Source organism: Hemitrygon akajei, chromosome 11 (assembly GCF_048418815.1).
Source record: "Hemitrygon akajei chromosome 11, sHemAka1.3, whole genome shotgun sequence".
NCBI classification, from domain to species: domain Eukaryota; kingdom Metazoa; phylum Chordata; class Chondrichthyes; order Myliobatiformes; family Dasyatidae; genus Hemitrygon; species Hemitrygon akajei.
This window is the reverse complement of record NC_133134.1, coordinates 144,706,977-144,730,166: the sequence shown is the minus strand read 5'-3', so window position 1 is coordinate 144,730,166 and position 23,190 is coordinate 144,706,977. Positions and strand designations below refer to the sequence as shown.

The 23,190-nt window shown below is 39.3% G+C and overlaps 1 protein-coding gene across 1 annotated transcript in view; it reads right to left on the bottom strand.

The window, feature by feature from the left end:
- Positions 1–23,190, bottom strand: part of LOC140736101 (tyrosine-protein kinase HCK-like) — a 153,710-nt gene that overhangs the window by 73,074 nt on the left and 57,446 nt on the right. Inside the window, exons 3-7 of the mRNA XM_073061864.1 lie at positions 22,840–22,879; positions 9,297–9,396; positions 8,334–8,432; positions 1,436–1,539; positions 883–1,032 (exon numbers count right to left, since the gene is read on the bottom strand). Of these exons, the coding sequence (XP_072917965.1) occupies positions 883–1,032; positions 1,436–1,539; positions 8,334–8,432; positions 9,297–9,396; positions 22,840–22,879 (493 nt within the window). The remainder of the gene's footprint in view (positions 1–882; positions 1,033–1,435; positions 1,540–8,333; positions 8,433–9,296; positions 9,397–22,839; positions 22,880–23,190) is intronic.

Below are 23,190 nucleotides of genomic sequence, written 5' to 3'. Positions count from 1 at the left end.
ATATCTAGACATTAATTCTGGACTGCGAGCAAGGTCAGCAATATTATTCAACTACATCATGTCACCAGTTGCCTTCAACTCACAATTCAGCTGTCAGCCTCTAGCAGGTCAAGGCTAGATGCAATCTCTTCTCCATAAGAGGACACAAGCACAAAAGACAACTACAAGCATTTGTCTTTGCCCAGTAGCAGACTGGTTTCTATTTCGCAAGTGGATCAGCAAAAACATAGTTTTATCTTCATTTGAGACCGTGTTTGTCTGAGAACTTTACAGAAAACATAGTATTGTTAAAAACCATAATATGTCTGGCCCAGCTATTTTCTTTCGTCTCATCTTAATTAGATTCATTGTTTGCCTCATAGTAACAATGCGCTAAAACCAGCACCATAATCTGAGATTCTTATGTATTACATATAGGCAAAGGGTACATTGACAATCAACTCACCAGAGTTAGCAGTACCTACAGGTGCCTCCAGAAATGTATGTGGAAGAACCACCAGCTGTGTCTGTGCACAAAAGTCCAGGTGTACAGGGCAATTACAATTTATTTCAAATTAGTTAAACACCACTATTAAAAAGTCTGTGCATCCTCCCCGAGGAATGCATGTTTTTTTCCGACTGTTCCACTTTCTCCCCACAGTCCAAAGATGTACTGGTTAATAGGCTAATTGGTCATTGCAAATTGATTCATCATTGCAATTATGCTGGTGTTAAAAATGGGGGTTGTAGGGTGGCTCGAAGGGTTGGAAGGACCTATTCCAGGCTGCATCTCAATAAGTAAGTTCCTCAAAAGCATTTTGGACTCATATCTGCAAAAGTACATATTTATCCCCCAGAACAGCTGGCTATAAGAATACTTTTTAAATACACGACAATACTCACTCTTATAATGGTTAACTAGTTCAGTCAAAGTGGTGAATGTTATTCGAGGAGAGATGTAGAAGCCACCATTGTCCAGAGTACGTATCTTGTAATGTTTTACTGTGTCACCCACTGAAGGATCATAATCTCGAACAGAGAGGGAGTAACTACCTAATCCACAAAATAAGGAGAGGTGTTAGCAGCATGAATGCACAATGATATCAAAATCTCAGCACAAATAATTTTTCGTTATATCATTATTTATCACTAAAAATATGATCAATTTCACTTCATATCTCAATTCTGAGCATACTTCTTCCAAGTTAAAGGTTGATAATGCAAAGTGCACAGAAGTACAAGTTTTTAAAGTTTACTTTACTGATATTCAAAGTTTATATTTGAAAGAAAAGGGATGGAATTTGTTCGCAACTAAATGATTGTAATTTGCTATTGGTGACACGATACCTGAATCCTGTTTTATACAATAGACATATCTCCTTATAATATACATTTATAAGGCATCTTAACATAGATAAATATTTTATTATTCTTAATTATATACAGAAGTACTCACCTTTGGTTGTTTCACTATCTCTTATCATAAATGAACCACATTTATTTCCTGATGCCAGAAGCTGTCTCTCTGCATCCTTTCTACTGACACCTTTGAAGAACCACCTTTAATGGAATACACAGAACTTGTGTTAGTTTAAAAGAAATTGCACCAGTTTTGTTTCTTTTTGAACTTTTTATTATAATCAAATGTATTTTTGTTTAATGAACTATTTTTTGCTGTATGTGAGACTTTTTTTTTTGTTCAGGATCTAGTCTTAATTGACCAGGTCAATGTGTTCTTATGTGTGCATAATTGAATGGAATTGACTTTATTTCTTACATCCTTCACATACATGAGGAGTAAAAATCTTTATGTTACGTCTCTGTCTAAATGTGCAATGTGCAATCATAGCAATTTATAATAATTTATAATAAATGGAACAGTCAATGTAACATAGAAATACACTCAAATCAGCATATGAATCAGTTTGATGGCCTGGTGGAAGAAGCTGTCCCGGAGCCTGTTGCTCCTGGCTTTTATGCTGTGGTACTGTTTCCCGAATGGTAGCAGCTGGAATAGACTGTGGTTGGGGTGACTCAGGTCCCCAATGATCCTTTGGGCCCTTTTTTCACACCTGTCTTTGTAAGCGTCCTGTATCATGGGAAGTTCACAACTACAGATGCGCTGGGCTGCCCGCACTACTCTCTGCAGAGTCCTGCGATTAAGGGAGGTACAGTTCCCATACCAGGCAGTGATGCAGCCAATCAGGATGCTCTCAATTGTGTCCCTGTAGAAAGTTCTTAGGATCTGGGGCCCACACCAAACTTCCTCAACTGTCTGAGGAAGAGGTGCTGTTGTGCCTTTTTCACTACACAGCTGGTGTGTACAGACCATGTGAGATCCTTGGTGATGTGGATGAAGTTCAGTTCCCAGTAGGCAATGGGAGGAGTTCACCTGGAACCGGAAGTGGGAAAGGGATTGCATGCACACAGCTTTGAGCAGCAGTTCAGTAATAAAATGTTCTAACCTAAACCCACATCAAGTTTGTCTTTATTAAGAACAAACATAACATGTTGTCAGAAGACAGCATGAAGTCTAAAAATGGAGAGTAAATGAATATTGTGTGTGACTGAGAAAGAGACTGCGTGAGTAGGAAAGGTGCTAACAGAAAGTGAGAAAGAGAAGCTGGCCTGCGAGGCAACAGAGCATGTTGATCCCAAAGTTCAGCAGTCAATGGATCCACCAAGAGAGAAGTTCCCATCATGAATAAGTTAAGTCCTCTCACACCACTGCAGTTTATCGGCAATCTAACTGATAACTGGAAATGCATCAAACAGCAATTCAATATATATTTAGTTGCTAATGGAGTGGGAGTAACTGATAAAAAATATAAAGTGTCTCTTTTTCTGCATGTAAGTGGTGAAGATGCTTGGACATCTCTAACAGCTTTCAAATTGATGAAACAGTTTCTATGTTGGATATTCTGATGACAAAATTTATGGAGTATTTTGTTCCAAGTAAAAACATCACTTTTGAGAGATACAAGTTTCTTTTCTCTGTCAACAGAAATGAGTTAGCTTCAATCAATACTCAGCTGAGCTTCACACACTAAGTTCTGTGAACTTAGAGATTTGAGAAACTTACCAGTAAGAGACAGAATAGTTTGCGGAATTCCAGATAATGGACTCAGAGAAAGACTGTGTGAAAAAGATTTGATGCTGGAAAAGGCTGTGAATACGTGTAGGACAGCAGACTCCGCACGAGCACAAGCTAAGGAGCTGCAAAGGGCAAACGTAATGGTGCATGCTCTGAAAACAGGGAAGCAGCACATAAGGCGTTTTCCAAACCAACAGCAAAGCAAAGAGGAAGGCTCAAATAGCAAATGCAGAGGCAGTCACATTCCTAAGATTTGTTCTGCTTATGCAAAGTCCTGCAATAATTGCGGGAAGAAGAATCATTTTGCAAAGTGCTAGAAAGCTGGGGCTGCCAAGAGAATGGTGCACACGGTTGATGAAGAAATGGAGGAATTATTTGTGGATTCTCTACAGACTGCTGGTGCTGGTAAAGCAGAATGCTTTGTTCCAGAGACTGAATGAGACAGTAATTCCATTCAAGCTTGACACTGGAGCCCAGGTGAATCTCTTATCCATGGGTAATTACAAGATCTTCACAGTAAAGTTAAAATAGACAGGCTACGCTGGAGAGAATGTTCCAATAAAAAGGGGGCATGTATAGTGAGCTTCAAGCACAAGGAGCAGCATCTAAAGACACGGCTACTGGTTGTAGAAAAGAGAGTACAGCCAATATTAGGTCTGAGTGTATGTGAAAAGCTCAGCCCGGTGAAAAGAGTTTTCATAGTGGCTTCATGGACCAAAGTGTTATCCATAAGATAACACTTATGGAAGAGTACACAGATGTCTTTGAGATGCTCAGATGCTTACCCGGCGTACACAAAATTCATATAGATGAGACAGGGACTCCTGTTGTCCATGCACGCAGGAAAGTTCCATTTCCACAGACAGAAACTTAAACAAAAACTAGCACGCATGTAATGGAAGAATCAACAGATTGGGTGAGCTCACTGGTCATTGTGCAAAAGAAAAATGTAGCATTGCAGATACATCTAGACCCAGAAGATCTCAATAAAGCCATCAAAGGGGAGCATTTTAAATTACCAACAGGGGAGGAGATCATGTACTGGTTTGCAGGTATGAAGTGGTTAAGCAAGCTTGACACATCAGCTGAGTATTGGCAGATGAAGCTTGATGAGGCAAGTTTGAGACTGTACTTTAACACACCAGAGGGAAGATATTGCATACTTCAGCTACTCTATGGTATTCTCCCCACACAAGAAGTCTACCATAAAAACCATCCAAATGATCTTTGAGAGCATACCTGGTGTAGAAATCATGAAGGATCATATTTTGGGGGTTCACCAAGGACGAACATGATACACAACTGAGACAAGTGCTTGACATGATACGGAACGTTAATTTGAAATTAAGAGAAATGTGAGTTTGGTGTTTAGACACTGATCTTTATAAGAGATGTCATAACTGAAGAGGGAGTGTAGAATGGCCCAAGAAAGACATCAGCCACTGAAAACATGGAGAGACCCCAAAACAAAGAGGAAGTGAGATATTTCTTGGGAATGGTGACTTAGCTGGCTAAGTTAATTCCTCTTTGGTCAACTGTGTCAGCACCACTTCGGTCACTCCTTGAGCAGCAAAATGAGTGGATTTGGTCTCACGAGCAAGAAAGAGGTTTTCCAGACACTGTAAAGAGTCATAACTGAAGAGCCTGTGCAGAAGTTTTATGATCCAGAAAGGTGTACTCAGATCTTGGACGATGCGCCCCAGTACGGCCTTGCTACTACAGCGGCAGCACGATGGCACATGGCAACCTGTGGCCCATGCATCAAGGGCTTTAACAAGTGCAGAAGCCAACTATGCATAGATAGAGTACGAGCTTCTTGCCAGCACATATGCATGTGAAAGGTTCCATCAGTACATCCATGGACAAGCTTTTGACGTGGAGAGAGACCATAAACCACTGGTCTCAATTACGACCAAACCACTGAATGACTATCCCATGAGGATATAATGCATGTTGACGAGGCTGCAGAAATATAATGTGATGATTATATTTGTTTGCTGCTGATGCACAATCCCATGCAGTCGACAAGAAAGAAAAGAGTGACCAGGAGGTTAATGCAGAGATACAGGCCTATAATAGTCACCACCCTTCCAGTATCTCCTGATAGAACAGAGCAGATTAGGAAAGCGTCAGGATCAGATGAAACAGTGAAAGAACTCCAAGATACAATATGGAAAAAAAAATCACCAGCAGCTAAAAATGACTGCCCAATGTGTATTCGGGATTATTGGGCATGCAAAATTGAAATATCAGTGAAAGATATGGTCTTCAAAAGGGAACAGGTTTGTGATTCCAGTGTCGCTACGTAAGGAAATGATCCAAAAGATACATGCAAGGCATCTTGGTGAGGAAAAATTGTAAATGTAGAGCTTGTGAAGTGATGTATTGGCCAAGAATGAACCAAGACATCAGCCAGATCATTGTTTCGTGTGAAATATGCTTTACATACAGAACCACTTACAGCATATCCTGTACCAGACAGGTCATACTTCAAAGTTGGAGTGGATTTGTTTGATTGTAATGGGAAGTGTCATATTGTTGTAACAGACTATTTTCCAGTTAACCAGAGGATGCAACACTGCAATCAACATCCAAAAAAGCAGTCATCACCTTCCTGAAAACTGTGTTTGCAAGGCATGGAGTTCCATTTTAAGTAGTATCAGATTTAGATTCAGTTTATTGTCATTTATAACCACAAATACAATGCAGTTAAAAATGAGACAGCGTTCATGATATCACAAAAAAAGCACAAAACAGGCCACACATGAAAAACCACATTATGTTTGGTAATCCCCAATCCAGGGTCCGGAGAGGCTGCTGTGTATCAATATCGCGCTACCATCTTAGCACGTTCCCTGGAAAGGAACTACAGACCCATCAGACAAAACTAAAGCTACAAGACATACACAAAATCACAGTTACATATAGTTATAGTTAACATGTAGTTTCAACAGTGCAGACAATACCATAATTGATAAAAGACTAACTGACAAAGACCACATAATTATAACACATAGGTTCAACAGTGCAAAACAATACCATAATCTGATAAAGAGCAGACCATGGCACGGTTTAAAGGAGAGTCTCAAAGTCCCGTCAGCCCATCATCTCACGCAGACGGTAGAAGGAAGAAAAACTCTTCCTGCCATGAACCTCCAGCGCTGCAGCTTGCCGATGCAGCACTTTGGGAGCCCCGATGACAGCCAACTCCGAGTCCGTCCGAAAACTTCGATCAGACAATGGTCCGCAATTTTTGTGCTGCGAATTTGAGTCCTTTGCCAATGTTGGGGTGTGGGGGTGGGGGGGAGGTTTCGACATACAACTTCAAGCCCACAGCCAGAATCAAATGGCTTAGCAGAGTTTGGTCAAGGTAGTAAAGGGTCTCATGAAGAAAGTGCAAGATGGATGAATGGATTTCCACAAAAGTCTGATGAAATAATAGAAGTGCACCACTCCAGAATGGCCTTTCACCAACCCAAATGGTAATGGGTCAACACATATGTAGTAACCTTCGAATACATGAAAACCTGTTGACACCCAAGGGAGCACTGAAGGTCAAATTCACTAAGGTGAAAGGGAAAGAGAAACAGAAACAGTATTGTGGCAAGACTGTGGAAACTCTATAGTCTTGAAGCCAGGGGATCAAGGGCAAATCCAAGATCACAATTCTGGCACATGGTCCAAGCAAGGATAAGTGCAAGAGAAAGTAGCTCCACATTCCTACCAGATCCAGATGGTGCGAAGGACAAATCTAGATGATATCGGTGGGCAGGAGGGTATATATAGGCATATTGTGTTGCTGTATTTTTACTGACAGTCTATATTGGTTTGTTGACTTGTACGCGTCAAGCCGTGGCCTCGCAGGGAGGCAGATGAAAGCCATGGGCCTCTTATTAAGTGATTGTGATCTTGTGTGTGCTAACTGTGTGTGACTGTTGGTAACGTGCCTTTGCACCTTTTCCCCATAGTAACACTGCTTGGTTTGGCTGTATTCATGAGTATTAATATGCATATGGTTAAATGACAATTAAACTTGAATTGATTTGAATATTCCAGAGCAACCTGAAGATTTTTCAGTAAAATTCTGTAGTTATGCCTTGCTAATAGAAGCGCAGATACGTATCTACACAGTCATAATTAAAGATCAGAACTGATGATCATTCTTAACAGAGTACAACCAGCACAAGAACACTTTCACAATAGTAATGAAATTAGTATTCATTTAGAAGCAAACAAAACAAAAACAGAAAATTCTGTAAATACTTAGAAGTTCGGGCAGCATCTGTGGAAAAAGAAAATAATTCCAAAATCTTTAAAAAGTCTTTGACTTGAAATGTTAACTGCTTCTTTCCCCAGATGTAGCCTAACCCTCTGAATGTGTCCAGCACTTTAATTCAGATTTCCAGCATCTGCGTTTTACTGATTTTCAGTTACTGTGAATATAGCATGCCTTCATTAGATTATTTCCATTGCTACACCCTATCAACATATTGTATTTCCCACAGAATAAAAGACGGATGAACTTAATAATATTAGATGCAGAAAGGGAAAATATAGTGTAGCACTTGTAATTAATTATAGTTTTCAATACCTTGGACAAAATTTCAATTGTGTGCAAACAACATCAGCACTGCCTGGTATGGAAATAGCAATGCCCTTGAATGGAAAATTCAACAAAGTAGTGGAAATGGCCCAGTCCATTACAGATAAACTCCTCCTCACCATGGAGCACATCTGCACAAAGTGTTGTCGCAGGAAAGCGGCAACCATCATCAGGGACACCCCACCACCCAGATCATCCTCTCCTCTCGCTGCTGCCATTGGGAAGAAGGTAGAGGAGTCTCAGCACCAGGTTCAGGAACAGTTATTACCACTCAGTCATCAGGCTCTTGAACCAAAGGGAATAAGTCCACTTGCCCATCATTGAAATGTTCCCACAATCTATGGACTCACTTTCAAAGACTCTTCATCTCTTATTCTTGATATTTATTGCTTATTTATTTATTTATTGACTTATTTTTTGTATTTGCAGTTTGTTGTCCTTTGCACACTGGTTGAAAATCTATTTACTGTGGTCTTTCATTGATTCTATTATGTTTATTATTTTATTATGGATTTATTGTGTATGCCCACAGGAAAATAAATTTGAGGGTTGTATATAGTGACATATATGTACTTTGATATTAAATTTGCTTTGAACAACCATGTAAACTGACCATCTGCTCTAGGTTATGAATGAAAATATTTCATTAATACTTACTCTTCAGTTTCAAGTGAGTTAACTCTGGCAAAATAGTTGCTTGGAATATAACCTTTCTGATCAGTTACTAAAGATAATCCCAGCCACCACTCATCTTGCCTGAAACAAAAAACACAAATCTATTAGCTTGCTTTATTTGTGCATTTACCATCTACAATTCAGCTTGATGTTGCCTCAAACTAAAAAAAAAAATGGTGATTATTATACTTTTATTAGGAAACATACTAGCAGTACTCCACATATACTTGAAACATTATATAGAATTAGTGGTAAGGAATTAATGATGGGTCTCCCGCAGCTCTATTCAAAAGCCATGCATTGCTGTAAATCTGCCTTGGATATCATATGATTTGGGTAAGCACAGATGTCACAGTTGTTTTTCTCAGCCATTGTACAGTGTTTTCTTGGGATTATACTGTACAACTAACTCTCCATTTTCATTGATGCTACTGTTTGATGTTATAAGTGGACCTTTGCGATAGTAGAATTTATGTAGAAGGTCTTAGAAACTATATTGCACCTGAACTTGTCAATTATAGTACTTCTGTGTGTCAATCAATAAAGATCCCATCAAAACATTATGTTAATTATCTAAACCATTCTCCTAATGGTAACAATTTTATTAAAATGTTTCTCAATGTCAACATTTTTCTTTCTTGCAATGGAACAAATCAGTGCTGCACATTTTGCAAATAAAAGTTCAGTTCAGAAACAATAGCTAGAAACTCCATAAATAGTTCCTGGGCTTTGTGCAATCTAACATTACACCTTTCTAACATTGGTTATGTGTCAGGTAGATGTATTTGAAAAAAATAACTATATAGCAAACATATCATATTAATATGGTGCATAGTTTTTGGATTGCTCTATTCATTCTATCATTCCAACATAATGCCCCTCCCACCTACCTCTGTTCACTGTGAACATTAAGGCTTAACCATGGAGCAGTCAACTCTTACTTACTGCGAGATCACTCTCACTTTTTCTCCTTTCTTAAAACTCAGGTCCCCTTCATGGATGCCTTCATAGTCATAAAGAGCAACTACCAGCACATCATCTGATCCTATAACAAAGAAGAGTTCAGTCAATTTCCCTTTATGGAAAGATATCAAAAAAATTGTCACATTTAGTCTCATGTTGCATTTAGAATTAAAAGTGATTGTGGCCAGCTTTCTAGTCAACAATCTCTGACCCAAAGATAAGAGTGCAAAGGAACAGAATTTCTGTCTGCACGTGCACAATGCCACAAATCTTTTTTCAGATTTCAGGGGTGAGTAATTTCCATGGCCACGATGAACATCAGCTGTGCAATGGTGATACAATCTGCCCTTGTGAAGCATGATACAATGAGGTCAAAGGGGGAAAAATATTCACAACTGTTTTCCACTCCAATTCTACCTTCATTAAAAGGTAACCCAGGAAAACTAATTTGTTCTTTCAAAATGTGTTAATGCAAATCTCATACTTCCTCAGCCAACATAGGCACAGTTGGCAAAACTGCTGCTTCATAGTTACAGTAACCCTGGTTCAATCCTGGTCCATGTGGGTTTGCCTCCCTGTGACCATCTGTGTTTTCTGTAAATGCCCTGGTTTCCTTCCACATCCCAAAATCTGGTACTTTGTGGGGCAAAATGGGGCGACACGGTAGTGCAGTAGTCATTGGTATGCTTTACAATACCAGTGACCCAGGTTCAGTTCCTGCTGCTGTCTGGAAGAAGATTGTACATTCTCCTCCGGGTGCTCCGGTTTCCTCCCAAAGTCCAAAGACGTACCGGTTGGTAGGTTCATTGGTCATTGCAAATTGTCCAGTGATTAGGCTAGGGTTAAATCGGGGGTAGCTGGGTGGTGTGGCTCGAAGACCCAGAAGGGCCTGTTCCATGCTGTATCTCAATAAATTTTAAAAAATTGTTCCATGAGTGTAGCTGAGTGACAGAATCTCTGGAGAGTCAGTGCAAAGGTGGGGAGAATAGGTGACAGTGAAAGTTAGTGACAAATGGGATTGCTCTGAGCGGCACAATGACCACTTTTTATGTCATAAGAAAATTTCAAAGAATGGAAATATATTTGATCAAATCCCAGGTTTAACAAAAAGTTATATCCTTCATGTAATGAGAAGATGCAAAGCAGGTAATGCAATAACTTCATATTTCTCAACAACCTTCCATACAGCAACTATCAAAATACTAAAAACAAGTAAAATGGAAAAGATATAAAAGCTTCCTCTTCAAATTTTGACCATTACTCATTTATCTCATGTTACTTGCCAAACCCAACATGATTCGTTTAATATGTGCATAAGGGGGAACCAATTGATGTAATATATCTGGATTTCAAAAGGTATTCCATAAGGTACCTCAAAAAAGATCTTTATAATAAATTAAGGGCTTATGGAGCTCAATATTATATATGGTAAGCAGAGTGCCTAGCATTAGTGGTAAGATTTCATGATGTGGTTAGTCATGTAAGACTGAGACAAAGAAAACAATTCTTGACTAAATGGATAATAAAGGTTCGGTCCCTAAAAGGCTAGGAATACAGTAGATTCCAGTTAATTGGGATACATCATGACGAGTAGATTTTGACCCAATTAAGCAGCTTCCCCAATTAGCCAAAGTTTCATGGAAATAGTTTAAAAGATACATAAAAAAAACAAACTAAGTAACAAATTATATGTTTAAAGGAATGTAGAACTAATTAGGATACAACCAATACTACAATAGTAGTAAAAAACTGTATTCATCCAGCGTATGATGTCATATTCTTTTGATTGTAAATTAACAAAATCAGTACAGGTAACTAGTACAGACAATGGACGACATTCATACAATGCTTTTGATGACCGCATCCTCAAAATCTTCATTTTCATTGCAACATTCAAGATGATTGGTGATAAATTCAAATTCTTCATAGTTCTAAATTATTGAAGTAGTGAAATAGTTTCCTTTTTACTGGTAGCCGTTTATGGTATCTCCAAGCCTGAATACTTGAAAATGCTTTGAGCAAAGCAGTTCTGTATTGTCTTGCTGTTTATTTCTTGCCAACCATTAGTGACAAAACATGACTTCTTTTTGAACACAAACACACACAACTGGCACTATTTAGAAACTGTTCACTAAGCACAGTGAAGAGTCTGACAGCCACACAAGTGCACATGACTGACGATAGTTAAAAATTGTTCAGCAAAAGACTCCTGTCGCAATTAAGTGGCAAATTTCTAAATTATTTTTTGTTCTTTAAGAGTTGTCTCAAATAAGTGGCTGTCCCCATTAACTGATGGCCAAATTAACTTTTATCCATTGTATATTCAATTCTGAAACAGCAAAATTTTGGACACCAAGGGAATCAATACATTCATGGGGAATGAACCAGAGAGTGGATAGATAGACAATCAACAACATGCTTAGTAAATGTTGCAGAAGACTATATGAAGTGGGGATGTAGTGACTGTGGTAGGACTGCTGATGAATGCTTAGCTGATAACATATCAACTATGTCTGCCTTTAATTTTTAGATACCGTTTTACAGTGAAACATGCTCAATAAAGTTCAATTTCCAACCTTTAATGCTCTGCTCTAAAGTAATGGATGAAATAAATCAACAAAATGAATTTTTCCAGGAGGGATTAAGCCAAGTTTGAAGGGAAAGTAACATCAAACACTCCCTAGCAGAGCATCCAGGAACAGCACTATCTGAGCTTCAAGCTAACCTTTCAGGAAATGAATGTTAAAATTAATTCAGGAAAGAGTGTCATTACAAAATTTATCATTCTTTATAATATGCTCCATTCACAATTTTATTAAGTTGCATTAAATAGGAAACCACAAAGGTCCAAGGTTAAACTGTATCATCTGTAAAGTGTCAAGAGTTCCTCAATTTTATCTTTATCAAGGGAGCACAATGCTTACCTGCTTTTCCCTAGTTTAAAAATCCTATTTTCTCTGATACCCTAGTCTGAATAATTCTAATCCACCATTCTTGTTTTCTTATAAAAGACAATAGTGCAATGAGACCGAGTAGTTATTGAAAGCTGTTTTAGTAACCAGCATTTCAATGGATTTTACTAGTTATTAGCAGAACATTAGAAAGAACTGAATAATCAATAGGCTTTCAAACCAGCTCTTCAAGATGCCAATAGATCTTTTATCTCAGTGCCACTTTCCTGCTCCAATTCACTTAAAATCCAGATATTTATTGACCTCTGTTCTCAATTATCTAAATGACTGAGGCTCCAGTGTCCTAGGATAAAGGATTCCTAAAGATTCACTCTCTTCATGTGATCAAATTTCTTTGAGTTTCAATCCCAAATAGCTATCTCTTACTCTGAGAATGTGATCACTGGGTTAAGAATATAGCAGAAGCTCTGATCAACTTTTTAGTTATTAAAGCAAAGTATTTTAACCATTTAAGATTGCTGAATTGTAAGAAATTGTATTAGGTAGGTTACTATGAAGATAGTAAGAGACTTTAAAAATCCAGAGGATTTTATGATAGCCCTTTGAATTTAAGTAGCTTTCTACAGATGTGTATGAGATTTTGAAGCTAAAGGACTTGAGAATTAGAAGTAGGATCAGTCCCTAGATGCTCTCAAATCTTCTCTACAATTCAGTAGCATCATGGCTGATCCAGAGCCTTGTCCACTTTCATGCTCAATCTTCAACATTTCTGTTTCTCTCCAATATTAAATCCCATAAGTTTTCACCTTGAAAATGCTCAATAAATGAGCTCCCATAGCCCTTGAGAAAAATTCTTTTCATCTCAGTGCTAAGTGACAGATTCTTTTTCATGACTATGACTTTTAGTTCAAGCCTCTTCAGCTAAGAGGAAACATCTTCCCTCTCAGCCACCCTCAGAATCTTGCACATCTCAATGAGATTGCTTCTCATTCTTCTACAGTATGTATAGGTCAATTGTACAAAATATTCCTCGTGGAATATATTTGTAGTACAAAAAATCCTAATAATTGCTTTTATTTGTACTCAATGACTGCAGTTTAAAAAAAGGGATATAAATTCATCCATGATCTCATTTGCTGAATGAGTGATATTGAAACACTTCTGAAATTCAGTTGTTTTGACAGCGAGTTCAATGCTTTTACTTTTCTATGCTGTATATGATGAAGGAATAATTTATCTTGTGGAAACATATCCGAAAACCTGAAATGAATTTGTAACTTATGCAAAATATAACGTGAAAAGATGAAACCTCTGAGATCCCAGTGTTCTTTGCTGGTTTAGAAGAAAGGCTTACAAGATAGTGTGAATATTTTATCAAGATGTCTGTTTTAAACCCTAAGACATAGGAGCAGAACTAGGCCATTTGGCCCATCAGGTCTGCTTCTGCCCAGCTATTCAATCATGGCTGATGCATTTTCCCCCTCCTCCGCCCCACTTTCTAACCTTCTAACCTTTGATGCCTTGTCTAATCAAGAACCTATCAAGCTTTGGCTTTGGTATCCAATTACCTGGCCTCCACAGCTGTTTGTGGCAAATAAGTTCCACAAGTTCACCACCTTCTTCCTAAGGAAATTTCTCTGCATCTCTGTTTTAAACGGACACCCCTCTATCCTGAGGCTGTGTCTTCTTGTCCACCATGGGAAACATCCTTTCCACATTTACTTTGTCTTGGCCTTTCAAAATTTGAAAGGTTTCAATGCGATCCCTCCTTATCCTTTTAAATTCCAGTGTGCACAGACCCAGAGGTATTAAATGTTTCTCGTATGATAACCCTTTCATTCCTGGAATCATCTTTATGAAGCTCTTCTGAACCCTCTCCAATGCGAGCACATCTTTTCTCAGATGAGGAGTCCAAAACTGTTCACAATACTCAAGGCGAGGACTCTCCAGTGCCTTATAAAGCCTCAGCATCACATCCCTGCTCTTGTATTCTAGATCTCTTAAAATGAATGCTAACATTGCAGTTTCCTTCCTCACCACAAACTTTACCTGCAATTTAACCTTTAGGGTGTCCTGCACAAGCATTTTAAAGACCCTTGGCATCTCAGATTGCTGGATTTTCTCCCCATTTAGAAAATAGTCTGCATATTTATTTCTACTACCAAAATTCATGACCAAGCATTTTCCAACATTGTACTTCATTTGCCACATTCTTGACCATTCTCCAAATATGTTTAAGTGTTTTTGCAGCCTACCCGTTTCCTCTTCACTACCTATCCCTCCACCAATCTTCATATCATTTGCAAACTTGCAACAAAGCCATCTACTCCATCATCTAAATCATCGATAATGCATAAAAAGAAACTGTTCCAAAACCAACCACTGTGGAACACCACTAATCACAGGCAGCCAACCAGGAAAGGATCCTTTCATTCTCACTGGCTGCCTCCTACCAATTAGCCAACGCTCTAACCACATTAGTAACTTTCCTGTAATACCTGTACTTGGTAAGTAGCCTTGTGTGGCACCTTGTCACTGCATCCCCTTTATCTAACCTAATTGTATCTCTTCAAAAAATTCTAACAGGTTCGTCAGGCAAGATTTTCCCTTAAGGAAACCATTCTGACTTTATCCAATTTTTCCTTTGTTACCAAGTACTCCAAGTCATCCTTAATAATTGGCTCCAACATTTTCCCAACCACTGAGGCCAGGCTAACTAGTCTATAATTTCCTTTCTGCTGCCACCTTCTTTTCTTAAACAGTGGAGTGACATTTGCAATTTTCCAGTCCTTTAGCACGATGCCAGAGTCCAATAATTTTTGAAAGATCATTACTAATGCCTCCACAATCACTTCTGCTATCTCTTTCAGAACACTAGGGTGCAGTTCATCTAGTCCGGGTGACTTATTTAACCTTAGGTCTTTCAGCTATTTGAGCACCTTCTCCCTTGTAATAGTAACTGCACTCACTTCTCTTCCCTCACACCCTTCAACAACAGGCACACTGCTAGTGTCTTCCACAGTGAAGACTGATACAAAATACTCATTTAATTCATCTGCCATCTCCTGGTCCACTATTATATATATTGATTGCTCTCTTGCCTTCATATTTCATCTTTTCCCTCCTAATGATTTCTGTCTGTAGGTTTTATAACTATATAACAATTACAACATGAAAACAGGCCATCTCGACCCTTCTAGTCCGTGCTAAACGCTTACTCTCACCTAGTCCCACTGACCAACACTCAGCCCATATCCCTCTATTCCTTTCCTGTCCATATACCTATCCAATTTTACTTAAATGACAATACTGAACCTGCCTCTACCACTTCTACTGGAAGCTCGTTCCACACAGCTACCACTCTCTGAGTAAAGAAATTCCACTTCGTGTTATCCTTAAACTTTTGTCCCCTAACTCTCAACTCATGTCCTCTTGTTTGAATCTCCCCTATTCTCAATGGAAAAAGCCTATCCACGTCAACTCTATCTATCCCCCTCATAATTTTAAATACCTCTATCAAGTCCCCCCTCAACCTTCTACGCTCCAAAGAATAAAGACCTAACTTGTTCAATCTTTCCCTGTAACTTAGGTGCTGAAATACCTAAGTTACAGGGAAGTTTTCAAGAGCTTCCCAATTCTCTATCTTCCCACTAATTTTTGCTTTGTTGCATGCCCCCTCTTTTGCTTTTACATTAGCTTTGACTTCCCTTACCAGCCACAGTTGTACTATTTTGCCATTTGAGTACTTCATTTTTGGAATACATCTATCCTCACTTTTCCCAGAAACTCACGCCATTGCTGCTCTGCTGTCATTCCTGCCAGCAGCTCCTTCCGATTTTCTTTGACCAACTCCTCCCCCCGCTACTGTAATTTCCTTTACTCTACTGAAATATTACCTCATCAGACATTACTTTCTCCTTATACAATTTAAAATTTAACTCAAGCATATTGCGATCACTACCTCCTAATGTGCTCCCTAATCACCTCCTGTTCATTACATAACACCCAGTCTAGTATAGCTGATCCCCTAGTAGGCTCAATGACAAACTACTCTGAAAAGCCATCCTATAGGCATTCAAAAAACCCATTCTCTTGAGATCCATTACCAACCATAGTTTCCCAATTGACCTGAATGTTTAAATCTCCCATGGCTACCATAACATTGCCCTTTTGACACCCCTTTTCTATTTCCTGTTGTAATCTGTGGTCCACATCCCAGCTACTGTTGGGTGGCCTATATGTAACTGCCATCAGTTTCTTAACTCAGCCCACAAGGATAAAATATCTTTATGGCGGGGGGCTGTGTTTATGGCAGGAACGTTTTGACAACAGAGGAAAATAGGACACAGCCTGAAGACAAACAGACTGCTTAAAGAACAGATGTCAGGAACTAGAGATGGATGCAGATAATGGAGGATTGCTATGGAATGGAACAACAAAATTAATGTTCTTTGTAAAACGTACTAAAGTAAAACATATAAAAGTGGTTTGTTTCAGCTATAAGATTGAAGGTATTCTCCAATAATAACATGTGGAAGTAGCTTCCCATGCAAGTAAATAAGTGTCTATAATTTGATCTACTCTGAATTTGTTGTAATTTATTGTTGCACATTGGAAAACCTAGCTGAACGATACACAACACTATCAGTAGACTACTTGAAGTAGAAGTGTTCATTTATATACTTGTGGTAGTATTGTTCTCACTGAGACCATGGCTAAAAAAAGATTTTTTTTATAAGCCTTTTAAAATAGTTGCATTGTGTGAAGCATTGTGTCAGAGCACCATTCTCAAGCTTGTCATCAAAAAGAAGTGCATGATTTGAAAGAATAAAATTAATATTGATAAAGTAATATTGGCATTCAGCAGTCCCATCGTCATTAAGATAACAGTACAGTAAATAAATAATACAGAATTGTGAGAAAAAAACTGGGGGGATGATACCGAGCTTGGAGATGTAGTGAGGAGAACAACAATCTTCATGTAGTTACAGATAGGACAGTGGAATGAGAGACAGGTGGCAGATGAAATTTTATGCTAATTAAGGTAGTGTTACCTTCTGGCTGGAAGCATAAGCAAAGTTGATATAAACTGGAGGGTTCTAAAAAGTTACAAGAACAGAAAGATCTGGGGTATATGTGCACAGTTCATTGAAAGCGACAGAGTAAGTCAAATAAAACAGTAGGGATCCTGAACTTCATAAACATTTAGAGTACAAGCAGAGAAATCTGAATAAACCTTTATAAAATACTAGTTTAGTCAGCACCAAGTATTGTGTACCATTCTGGGCACCTTACTAGGAGATGTGCAAATGCTATGAAAGAGGGTGAAATACAGATTTATCAAAATGATCAATAGACAATAGACAATAGGTGCAGGAGTAGGTCATTTGGCCCTTCTAGACAGCACCACCATTCACTGTGATCATGGCTGATCATACACAATCAGTACCCCGTTCCTGTCCTCTCCCCATATCCCTTGACCCTGCTATCTACAAGAGCTCTATCTAACTCTCTCTTGAATGCATCCAGAGACTTGGCCTCCACTGCCTTCTGGGGCAGAGCATTCCACATATCCACCACTCTCTGGGTGAAAAAGTTTTTCTGCATCTCTTTTCTAAATGGCCTACCCCTTATTCTTAAACTGTGGCCTCCAGTTCTGGACTCACCCATCAGTGGGAACATGCTTCCTGCCTCCAGTGTGTCCAATCCCTTAATAATCTTATATGTGTTATGAATGTACCACAGCTCTGAGGGGCCGAAGGGTGCGGGACCAGCCCCCTCCTTCCAGAGAATCGCAAGATCACTATTAATTCGGGTCTTGGACCCAGGAAATGAGAGACAATGCAACGGATTTGACCATTGTTCTTAGAGGCACCTGTGTGAATTGCAACTCTATAGTACGTGCCAGCTATCAGGGACATGGACACCCTCGGGCAATGTGGGGTGGGGATTGTATCACCCTACCTTGATTGACATTTACAAATCTGCCAGCCATGATAAAAAGGAGACTGCAGGAGGCGGTACTCCAGCGACGCACCAGACGGAGACACCATCGCTCATTGCTCCCGTAAGGACGGGAAGCTGTTCGGGAGCCACGTGTGATTTGGTTTCCCTAGCTAGGGAATCGAGTGGCTGATAACCCCGAAAAGGATTCCGAACTGACAACGGGGAACTCACGTTCACGATTCCACGATTTGAGTCCAACAGGCTGGCAAGTTTATTTTCTCTCTCCAACCCGTGAACACCCAGCGGTCCCTCAAATGGCTAAAAGCCTTCATGAACTGGCGAGACTTTTTATATTTCCATCGGACAATAGTTTTACCCCTAGACAAACGATAGAGCTACTTCGAATTGTTGATTATTACTATACCCGTGCTTTAGATTGAGTATTGACGACGTATATTATCTGAATGTTTGTATTAACCTTACTTTTGTGCCCCTTTATAAATAAAAACGTTTAAAAATGGTACCATCAGACTTCAGCGGACCTCTCTATCTTTGCTGGTAAGCGACCCAGTTATGGGGTTCATAACATATGTTTCAATTAGATCCCCTCTCATCCTTCTAAATTCCAGTGTATACAAGCCCAGTTGCTCCAATCTTACAACATATGACAGTCCCGCCATTCCAGGAATTAACCTTGTGAACCTACGCTGCACTCCCTCAATAGCAAGAATGTCCTTCCTCAAATTTGGAGACCAAAACTGCACACAATACTCCAGGTGGGGTCTCACCAGGGCCCTGTATAGCTGCAGAAGGACCTCTTTACTCCTATACTCAATTCCTCTTGTTATAAAAGCCAGCATGCCATTAGCTTTCTTCACTGCCTGCTGTACCTGCATGCTTACTTTCATTGACTGATGTACAAGAACACCTAGATCTTGTTGTTCTTCCCTTTCGTAACTTGACTCCATTTAGATAGTAATCTGCCTTCCTGTTCTTGCCACCAAAGTGGATAACCTCACATTTATCCACATTAATCTGCATCTGCCATACATTTGCCCACTCACCCAACCTGTCCAAATCACCCTGCATTCTCATAACATCCTCCCGACATTTCACATTGCCACCCAGCTTTGTGTCATCAGCAAATTTGCTAATGTTACTTTTAATGCCTTCATCTAAATCATTAATGTATATTGTAAACAGCTGCGGTCCCAGCACCGAACCTTGCGGTACCCCACTGGTCACAGACTGCCATTCCGAAAGGAACCCGTTAATCGCTACTTTTTGTTTCCTGTCAGCCAGCCAATTTTCAATCCATGTCAGTACTCTGCCCCCAATACCATGTGGCCTAATTTTGCCCACCAATCTCCTGTGTGGGACTTTATCAAAAGCTTTCTGGAAGTCCAGGTACACTACATCCACTGGCTCTCCCTTGTCCATTTTCATAGTTACATCCTCAAAAAACTCCAGAAGATTAGTCAAGCATGATTTTCCCTTCATCAATCCATGCTGACTCGGACTGATCCTTCTACTGCTATCCAAATGTGTCATAATTTCCTCTTTTATAATTGACTCCAGCATCTTGCCCACCACTGACGTCAGGCTAACCGGTCTATAATTCCCTGTTTTCTCTCTCCCTCCTTTCTTTCTTGAAAAGTGGGACAACATTAGCCACCCTCCAATCAGCAGGAACTGTTCCTGAATCTATAGAACATTGGAAAATGATTACCAATGCGTCCACGATTTCTAGAGCCACCTCTTTAAGTACCCTGGGATGCAGACCATCAGGTCTCGGGGACTTATCAGCATTCAGACTCAACAGTCTATCCAACACCGTTTCTTGCCTAATATAAATTTCCTTCAGTTCATCCTTTACCCTAGTTCCTTTGGCCACTATTACATCTGGGAGATTGTTTGTGTCTTCCGTAGTGAAGACAGATCCAAAGTACTTGTTCAACTCATCTGCCATTTCCTTGTTCCCCATAATAAATTCACCCGTTTCTGTCTTCAATGGCCCAATTTTGGTCTTAACTATTTTTTTGCTATTCACATACCTAAAGAAGCTTTAACTATCCTCCTTTATATTCTTGGCTAGTTTACCTTCGTACCTCATTTTTTCTTGGCGTATTGCCTTTTTTGTTATCTTCTGTTGCTCTTTAAAAGCTTCCCAGTCCTCCGGTTTCCCACTCATCTTTGCTATGTTATACTTCTTCTCTTTTATTTTTATACTGCCCTTTACTTCCCTCGTCAGCCACGGCTGCCCCTTACTCCCCTTAGGATCTTTCTTCCTCTTTGGAATGAACCGATCCTGTACCTTCTGCATTATTCCCAGAAATACCTGCCATTTTTGTTCCACTGTCTTCCCTGCTAGGGTATTGTTCTATTGAACTTTGGCCAGCTCCTCCCTCATAGCTCCATAGTTCCCTTTGTTCAACTGTAATACTGACACATCTGATTTTCCCTTCTCTTTCTCAAATTGTAGGTTAAAACATATCACATTATGGTCACTACATCCTAATGGTTCCTTTACCTCGAGGTCCCTGATCAAATCCGGTTCATTGCACAACACTAAATCTAGAATTGCCTTCTCCCTGGTAGGGTCCACTACAAGCTGTTCTAAGAATCCATCTCGGAGGCACTCCACAAACTCCCTTTTTTGGGGTCCAGTACCATTCCGATTCTCCCAGTCTACCTGCATGTTGAAATCCCCCATGACAACTGTATCATTACCTTTGCGACATGCCAATTTTAACTCTTCATTCAACTTACACCCTACATCCAGACTGCTGTTTGGGGGCCTGTAGATAACTCCCATTAGGGTCTTTCTACCCTTAGAATTTTTCAGTTCTATCCATACTGACTCTACATCCCCAGATTCTATGTCCCCCCTCGCAAGGGACTGAATATCATTCCTCACCAACAGAGCCACCCCACCCCCTCTGCCAGTCAGTCTGTCCTTTCGATAAGATGTATATCCATGAATATCCATTTCCCAGGCCCTGTCCGCTTGAAGCCATGTCTCAGTTATTCCCACAACATCGTACTTGCCAATTTCCAACTGAGCCTCAAGCTCATCTACTTTATTCCTTATACTTTGTGCATTCATATATAATACTTTTAATTCGGTACTCCCCTCCCCTTTCATATCAATTCCTATTTCACTTGGCCATACTGTATGATCTCTTCTTGAGCTTTCTACTCCATTGATTCTGTTGTCCTTTTTAACTTTTCTTATTTTCACTTTCCCTTTAACTCCATCCTTATATTTCCAGTTCATCCTCTCCCCCCCACTACTTAGTTTAAACACATCTGTGTTGCAGTGGCAAACCTGTCTGGCAGAATGCTGGTGCCCCGTCTATTAAGGTGCAACCCGTCCCTTTTGTACAAATGGATGAGGGACTTCAGTTGTGTGCAATGACTGGTGATGCTATGGCTGTTCACCTTGGAGCGGAAGAGGATGCAAAGGGATCTGAAGGGGTAAGTAAAGTCTTGAAGGGTGTAAACAGAGTAGATACAGAGAAACTGTTCTCATTGGTGAAGAGGTTAGAATGAGGAAATGGCAAAAGACAAAAATAAAATAATTGTGAGAATTTCTTTATCTTTTTAAAAAACACAGCAGGTGGTTAGAGACTGAAATACATATCCAAGATTTGTAGTGAATGAGGATTAGGGGTCTGGATAAGTATCTGAAAGAAAAGAATTTGTAAGGCAAAGGTGTGGGGACTTCCTGGATTGCTTTGTCATACATGTGTCATGGACTCAATACACAAAATGAAACCTTTCTGTCTTGTAATGCAGTGAAATGATAATTGGTGGATATGTAAACTTCCCTGCTAACTCTTTCCTTAATTCCTCTGAAAAACATTTTTCAAAGAATTTTTGCCATATCTATGAATGGGTAATAAGCCAGTTTGGCTGCAACAATTATTTTCATTGGGAAAGAAATGCTTCTAACAGTAAACAGCTCCTTCAATTCACCAATTTGGAAATGCATTTAAAACCTTTATTAATTGTATTGAAATAAAAGCTTTTCTATATTTTACAATGATTTTATATAATAATAATAATAATAATAATAATAAGCATCCGTTAGTTTTGAAAGACCATGGATTTGCGCCTTGGGAAGTTCCCAGGGTGCAGGCCTGGGCAGGGTTGTATGGGAGACCGGCAGTTGTCCATGCTGAAAGTCTCCCCTCTCCATGCCACGGATGTTGTCCAAAGGAAGGGCAAGGGCCAATACAGCTTGGGACTGGTGTCGTCATAGAGCAATGTGTGGGTAAGTGCCTTGCTCAAGGATACAACGTGCTGCCTTAGCTGAGGCTCGAACTAGCAACCTTCAGATCACTAGACCAACACCTTAACTACTTGGCCACACACCAACACTTTTATATAATACATACAATATAATGATTATACAACAATATACAGTAGCACAATAAGTTTGTATTTAAAAAGTTAAATCATAACGTCTCACCAATAATTTCTTATCTTTATTGACTATTGAAAGGACTTTGAATCCAAGCTGTCAAATACGTTAGGTATCACTATAATCACGACCCAAGATCATAACACTAACTACATTATTAAAGCTACTTAGAGTTTCCAATGACAGAAGGAAAAATGGAATAGTATACAGATATGACCATGAAATAGGGTTTTGTACATACCTTCCGAAGAATCATGCTTAGATGGAGAGTTATTTCTGTTCTAAAGAAAAAGAAAATGTTACACCATATGAACACAACATTGCTCAAGTACAGAAATTCATAGGGCTGATAATATTTTAACATTTTATCTACACATGTTCATGACCAATTTGCAGTATGATTCTATATATGAATATAATTACCATGGAGATTCTGCAATTAACCAAGCATAAATAAATACTCCCAGAAGTCTGACGACAACAATAACAATTCAACCCTCTGAAAAAAGGGATATACTACCCATAGATTGCTGGCTGTGACAGAAGTATCTGTACTACCCGAACCCTAAAAAAAAAGTCTAATCTTCATAAG